Raw genomic sequence first — 7622 nt, forward strand, 5'->3', positions numbered from 1 at the left:
TATATATATAAAGAAAAGCATATTACTGTGCATGAGTCAGCCTTACAATCTGAGCCATATTGTGTTAAGATCACAGCTCTTACAGGCACTACAAGATTAAATATTTGATTATTTACCTTGGGTGAAGTTAGTGGGGAAGTGACATCAAGACATCAGAGCAGAGAGATGAACAAGTCGATAAATGGTGAGTTTCGCAAACTGAGCTAACGGGATACAGTTTATAAAACTTGAGATTAGTGTCTAATTACAGTCAAATACATAACCTTTTGGCATAAGGTTGTAGGAATCCAAATCTTCCCTCTGGATTGTATTTTCTGCTCATCTTCTGTGGTTCGTCAAGCTGTAGTAAACAGCATGTTTACCAGCGATTTAAAGGTAGAAGACGTTTGAAGGTCGGAGATCAAGCTTTGATTATGATGCAACAAGAAATGCTTTGTCATGCCTGCGAGATGTCAGTAAGATGAATCACAGAAGTCTATTAGGCTTTCCAAATAGGAATTCAGATTAGACCTCAGCAAGGTGATGTAACAGGCTTGTTGTTTTCTCCTGTCCTGAGAAAGTTCTGGAAGTCACTTAGTCATTTTAAAGGTGAACTATTATGCAAAATTCACTTTTTAAAGGTTTTTTTACTCAACTTTGGGTATGTACTTCTTAGAAAAACAGTCCTAGGACCAAAACAATGCACCCAGGGGCATATTTACTGTAAGTAAATGTATTTTTAATGTCTATTAATGACAAGTTTTATACTTCCTACATTTTGTGATGTCACAAGCTGTACGAAAACCCACCGGAACCTGTGTTCAGCCCCTTACCCAGCAACCCCCGGGTGAGGCTCCTCCTCCTCAGTATAAAAAGCCATCAAGGTTGTTGGTGTGTAATGCGCAGCTCATTTCACAACAAGCATCCAATAGGGCAATGGGTAGAGTGTTGCACTAAAGAGTGGGAGACCAGGGTTAGAGACCGGCATGAACACAATTTAATTATTTATTTTCATTCGTTATGAACACGTTTTTTCATGTACTTCTATTGTTTAGCTTATTAAAGCCTTTTTAAAGCCTTTTTGTTCGAGTTTCTGAGGTATTTTGACCGCTGCTGCTCCCTGCTCTGGTAACAGCATGCAGAGTGAGCGCAGAGCTCCGACACAGGAGGAAGGGGAGAAAAAAAAGCTGCGACCACGACTCTGCCTCTGGGTCTGACTCAGGGTCTCATATATACGGTTGTACAACGGAGCTTCTGCTATTATTAGCCATGCTAACGTAAACGCTGGCTTTGGAGGGCGGAGTTAATGTCAATAGATTTTTGAAGGGAGGGCGTTACCAACAGAGCTCATTAACATAAACAGCTCTTCTGAATGGAAGTCAGAGCAGGCAGAACTAGAAAATAGGAAATTTTATTATCTGAGAATTATTTTGTGCATTAAATTGAATGAACATGGTCTGATAGCCCACAGACATACCATAAACATTTCTAGGACCCATAATTGGTCTCCTTTAAGTTACGTTTTATCAATTCAAAACTTAAGGCATTATATGTGTTGATGCAGCAACTGTTATAAACATTTATAGGCACATTCAACCTATTTTTTCCCCCCTCTTTGTCTTTTCTCAGGTAAATTACGGCAAGGTCTGTAACGAGAGTCGTAAAAAGCTGCAGTTCACCGTGTCTCGCGGCTGCAGCCCGGAGTTTGTGTTCGTGCCCTGCGGCAGCTCGGTGGCGGTCTATGCCCTGCACACGGGAGAACTCGTCACCATGCTCAGGGGTCACTACAATAACGTGGACTGCTGCGAGTTCCACCCAGACTATCAGGTGAAACACAAAACACAACCAGGGAGCGACAACATGCCTGTCTTTCAGCAGCACTTGCTTTGTTCGAGTTTTCTGCCTACCCTTTTTTTTGTTTGTTTTTCCAGRCAAGTGTCACTTCTTTTGCTGCAGGAGCTCAGATGCTGTCAGGTTCTCCCTTTAACTCTCAGATATAGTTGATGCAATAAATATAATCGGATATAGAGCAATGAGAAGTGTCTGTAGTTTAGAATCCCTGTGCTCTGTAACTTACAAAACACTTGTTGTTGTTGTTGTTGTTGTTGTTTCAAGATTGGACGATAACATTTTTAGAAACCACTGGAGCAGATTGACACTGGTGTTATGTCACAGCCTGATAAAGCTTGATAAATGTTAACGTTCCATTTTTTTACTTAACGTATTTTAAAGAAAATTAAGTTGCAAGAATTTACAGCTTTATAAAACTCACATTATTATTAACTTTAAATTATAATGCATTTAGCACTGCCAGCTTTACATGCAAATGATTAAACAACAAAACATTTAAATAGTAGTAGTTTCATGCAAAAGATGGGATCAAACAAGACTTGCAAATTTGATGAAATGCTACAGCGTCAAAATAAATGGAAAGTATGCATTTTTGTTCATTTTAGCTTGACAGTTTTGCTTCAGTGGAGGAGATAAAACATCTATTTTCTTACAGTTGATATTTTGCGAGCATCAGAGCGTGAAACATATTCATTTTTCTTTTGGACAAATATACAACCACGCCTTATCCACAGCTGGACAAATAATGCTAATAATAAGTATTTAAGCTGCTTAGACTTTTACAGGTTAGTTTTTGACCAATATGTAGCCAAACCTTTAAAAAGATTTTCTTTTTTTTCCACCACTTTTCTATACCTGTTTGTCTTAGTTCTGACAGATTCTGTACTTATGAGGTAACTCTCAAAAGGGGTGTGGACCTTTTTTCTAGCCCACGATGTCCCCATTAGGTCATTTCATATCCGGCAACACACCAGCATTTTCTGTTTGTGACTGTGGGAAGAATGCAGTTCGGCAGCTTGTCACTCCAGAGTTTCAAGAAAGGACAACTAGTCCCGTTAGTGCACTTGATATATTTCCTTTTTCAATACTAAGGAAACGACCTTTTATGTATTTTCTGCAATTATGTTGGAAAATTATTAATAAGAGGCGATATAAGGATGCAGTTAGAGAGGACGTGGAGGTAGTTGGAGTGAGGTGGAGGAGGATGACTTGCTGATGCAACCCCTGAAGAGGAAATAAGCAAAAYAAGTGTTGGAGCACTTGACATGGCTCCTATCAGACAATTTGCTTGACTGTAGTTTAGAGTGTTATAATTGCTGTACTTAACAGGTGCTGACAAAATAGGAAGTGAAGCATTTTCTCCTTAAAGCCCCTTTCTGTAACACTGAATAAAAATCCACTTTGTGTGTGTAGGAGCTGTACAGTGGAGGTAAAGATTGCAACATTCTGGCGTGGGTACCCGTCCTTCGTACCCCAGACATGGAAGAGGAGTCAAATCAGGAAAAGAAGGTAGGGGCGTAAAAATTAGACAGAAGAACAAGAAAAACCAAGGGTTAATTACAGGTTTCCATGGTGTACACAATTTTTTTTTTTTGGGTGGAATTCTTCTTGCTTTTAAAAGAACAGGTTCACGTACCTGTTTTAAAATTACTCATGAGAATACTTTTGCTTTCCTTTAAATGTCTTTACTTGCTCCTAAACCACTCCCTTCAAGTCTGCATTCAAGTGTTAAAGAAAATCACAAAAAAGATGTATTTACTATTGATCTTTTTGCAGTTACTAATACCCAAATGCTGTAGCTATTTCCAGTATTCAAGATTGGTGTTCAATTCTAGCATTTTGGTCCTTTACACCTGTTTTACTTTTACGCATAAATTACATCATATCTGTATTTATGCATAAAGGAAATGAAGCGTAGCAAATCCCTATCTAGACCACAATGCATCCCATAATAGTGACTCAGAGCATGCTCATTACAAACTGAACAGATCACTTACAAACTACAAAAGAATGAGACGCTTCTGGAAATCACTACAGCAAAAGAATTTAAAGGGAAAGACAAAGACAATAGGAAATACATGTCTGTCTTCATTATATTATTTTTATAACTTGGCTTGATTTCATACAGTTTTTATATTAAATTTGCATCTTGAGCAAGAGACACACTGGTTAGTTTATTTTACATTTATCTTTTCAAAGTCAATCTAACATCAAATAATATCTTCAGACTGCTTTATCTCTCCGATTGAAACGAGCAGTAAGGAAGATTTCAGAAAGCCTGAAGTGTTTTGTAAAATTCATGMTTTTGTTAATGACAAACCTAATACAACCCTTTGAAGCCATTCATAAAGTCTGTGTGTTGCTGTTTTTTTTTTTCTGTACCAGCATTAATAAACATGCGTCATCCGTGGAATTTCAATTACAATAGCGCAGCACTAATTAGCTAAGTTATCTTAGCTACAAACATGCATGTTTCGCAGTGGGTAATCACGTGTAGTCCTAATTTGTTTGCACAGGTGTTATTTAGCTCAAGAATATGTTCAGATAAATTATACATTTGAAACATGAAATTAAAATGAATATTTTTTATGTCTCACAGGGTGCTGCTGGTCCATCTGCTGTGAACCCAGCCTTTCAGGACACCTGGAGCAGTGATGAAGACTAATGCAGATGTTTTGAATCTGTTTACATTTATTATAGGGGCTTGCCCTATGATTTTGGGGGTTAGTCTGTGACTGTTTGGKCTTAAAACCTAAGAAAAGTGTGTAAATAAGTGTAAAATATAAATGTCTACAATAAAGTACTGATATTTTGTTTTATTATCTTTTTTAAGTATCACCTTTTGCTCACATGTGTGGGAGAAAGCAGGCATGAAAAATAGTAAAATTTACGTTTGTTTATGAGTTTTGTTGTCACGCCCTGCCGACACTCGCAGATAGGAGTCTCGCTGAAACCTCTAACTTGGACACACGCCCTACCAGATTTACATAATGCCAATATAAACATCTGAATTCTGATGAAGTGATTTGAGATATTAACTTTTTTTAATTTTACAAATAACCAGTGATGCCTTGTTTAATTTTGCTGTGACATAATGAAGACAATGGAAAATAACAACCCTGAAGCTCTCTGTTTCTTCTGCGCCTTTCTTTTTTTTTTAATTGAAACTAGTTGAGGTTATCACATTCGTAAACGTTGAATTGTTCTTTCAGTAAATTGTACATAGCTTTCTATGAGACACCGCCAAAGAATGATGGTTTGACAAGACATCAACCAATCAGCAAGGCGCGGGGCGGGACTAGACTTTCGACTCCGCCCACTGAGATGAATGATAAAGAGCAAGCAGGCGGAGGAGAAGCAGCACGACGAGGTACCTGCGGAGAAAAGTAACAGGTGGAACGTGAAGTGAGGGGGAAAGGGGGAGAAAAGGATAACTCGACGCAACAAGTGGATTTCGACGAAGTTACACTTAAGGTTTGCATCTTTTTGTATAGTTTTTTTTCTTTTTTCGAGGAAATGAATAGAAAAACGCCATTCCTCGCGACTGATGGATGTAACCGTCGGCGTGACGTCGCGACGTAAAAAAGCTAAACGTAACTTTTAATACTTGTAGCTAGTTCGGATGCTGTACAGGAACACTTCGATTAATCCTACAAATTAAACCTTTTTTATGGCAGCCCTAAAAACTGCGTTTTAAARTGTTTTTATAAATCTTTTTAAAATTATAACAATTGCAAATTTGTCTTTKCGAACCGCTGAAATCTTTCGTACAGCTAATGAAAGCCGGGTTGGGAGGAGCAGAGAGCCCTGACCTTTCCGTTTATTGGCGTGTCAAGACTTGCCATTTTGCCATCATTAGAGACTTCTGACAGCCTTGCCTTTCTTTTCCCCGTCTTTTAAATGTCCCCATTTGCAATCAGGTAGACACACCTTGAACACCTGAATGAAAGCTTAATCCACGCCTAGCGTCCGTGTGTGTTTCCCAGTTCTTCATCCATCTGGGACATCACAACTGTTTCAGGAGGTGGGCTACAAAGACCATTTAATAGAGTTGAATGTCCTGATTTAGTTCAACTTTTACCCGTTTCAAAAGAGAAGTCCCCAAGGGTGCATTTCCCATGATTTGGTTCGAGAATGCTTTTGTTTTTAAAACCAGTCAGGCCAGTAAAAGTGTGAACACTTGCCTGACTAATACCTGTACTGAGACAGGCAGTGCTTTGTCAATTTGTCTTTAATCAGACCAGGTCAGTATTAATGGATCTATATAATACAATCAAATCTCATGAACTCAACTTGTCCAATGTGCATTCTTACACTTTAGGCATTTCAATTGGTGAATTAAAAAAAATGTATTAATTTAGGTTGATTTAACAGATGGCAGCATTGACATTGTCATAATTTCAGGGAGATGTTCAGTAAACTGTTCTGATCGACGAGATGGTAGTGGCACCACGTCACACACCTGGTGCTGAGAAATTGTGCCATGGATGACTGGTTTTGTGTAAGGTTTAAGTCCGATTTATCYTAGCGTGTTGTAAACCGATCGTGTCAAACGTGGAAACTGCTTCTTGAAGTTTCCGTAGGAATGTGGAGGAACCTGCATTCTGTCTATCAGATTAATGTTGCGCAATCTTTTTCCTTCCTCTTTTATATAAGTCCACTTCCTGTTTGTAGAATTCCTTTTTTGTAATGTAAAACATTTTTTTATTTCTTATCAAAGTCATTGGATTACAACGCCGCACCCTGTATTTTTTATTTAATTTTTTGCAGGCTTGTATCAGGGACAGAAATATCACTGGCTTGTTCTGCAACGTGRTCTTGTATTTAAATGTCAGCGACCCTGTGCACCTCAAACTGACATTTTACCCCCCTTTCCTTTTCCCTCCTAGGTGAACTACAGGGATTCCTGCCTGGAAAATGGAACTTTTTAACATCAAGTCTTCCGTTGCTCTCATTTATGATGAGTTCATGCGAAATGCAGGTGAGCCTTGTACATCAGGGTCATTCACACAAAGGGGTTTTCTTGCATTTTTTGTAACGGCGAACCTTTACACAATTAACCTCTGGGTCTACCTTTGTTCACATCCTACTGTTTGTGTCTGAACGCTGCCGATCTCTCAAACCTGTTGCAGATTCCCGGACYGAGAACTGGCTGCTCATGTCGTCTCCGGTCCCTCAAACCATCATCATCGCAGCGTACATTTACTTTGTCACATCACTGGGACCTAAAATAATGGAGAACCGCAAAGCCTTTGACCTCAAAGGAGTCCTCATTGTGTACAACTTTGGCGTGGTGGCTCTCTCGCTCTACATGATCTATGAGGTGTGTTTTGTTTTTTTGCTTCGGTTTCTGTAAAACTGGAATTTGCTGTGTTGAAATCGCTCTTTGAATGTAAAACCTTGTATGATGAAGCACGGCTCAAACAGGGAGCGATTCATTCTTTGAAATATGACTCAGTTTAGGCAGTCTGGAAGCAGAAAAGCTTGTATTATTTACAATGTTCTTAATTTTAGCTTCTATTTATTCTAAATCGTATGCTACATCAAACCTCTTAATGAAGTCAGATAGCTAATTGGTGCATTAAAGCAAGTTCAAAGCATATAATGTGTTTTTTTTTTTTCCTCTAGTTTATAATGTCAGGATGGGGAACTGGGTACTCCTTTCGCTGTGACCCACTCGACTACTCCGACTCACCTCAGGCTATAAGGGTAAGCCACTTTTATTTTATTTTATTTTTTACTTTAGTTGTTTGGCTTTTTTTAATTTTTTATTTTTTATGAATTTATGTTCC

The 7622-nt window shown here is 38.6% G+C and overlaps 2 protein-coding genes across 3 annotated transcripts in view; both read left to right on the forward strand.

Annotated features, from left to right (window-relative positions):
• Positions 1-4649, forward strand: part of ercc8 (excision repair cross-complementation group 8) — a 12845-nt gene extending 8196 nt beyond the window's left edge. For both annotated transcript variants that reach the window (XM_014002698.1, XM_014002699.1), the window contains 3 exons: positions 1609-1806; positions 3244-3339; positions 4430-4649. In XM_014002698.1, the coding sequence (XP_013858152.1) occupies positions 1609-1806; positions 3244-3339; positions 4430-4495 (360 nt within the window). In that variant the 3' untranslated portion in view covers positions 4496-4649. The remainder of the gene's footprint in view (positions 1-1608; positions 1807-3243; positions 3340-4429) is intronic.
• Positions 4650-5176: 527 nt separating this feature from the next.
• The window catches only part of elovl7a (ELOVL fatty acid elongase 7a), a gene marked incomplete in the record, with an annotated part of 5055 nt that continues 2609 nt past the window's right edge, over positions 5177-7622 (forward strand). Inside the window, 3 exon segments of the mRNA XM_014002700.1 lie at positions 5177-5304; positions 6720-6811; positions 6963-7153. Of these exon segments, the coding sequence (XP_013858154.1) occupies positions 6748-6811; positions 6963-7153 (255 nt within the window).

The sequence above is a fragment of the Austrofundulus limnaeus genome, unplaced genomic scaffold, assembly GCF_001266775.1.
Source record: "Austrofundulus limnaeus strain Quisiro unplaced genomic scaffold, Austrofundulus_limnaeus-1.0 Scaffold14, whole genome shotgun sequence".
Taxonomy (NCBI): domain Eukaryota; kingdom Metazoa; phylum Chordata; class Actinopteri; order Cyprinodontiformes; family Rivulidae; genus Austrofundulus; species Austrofundulus limnaeus.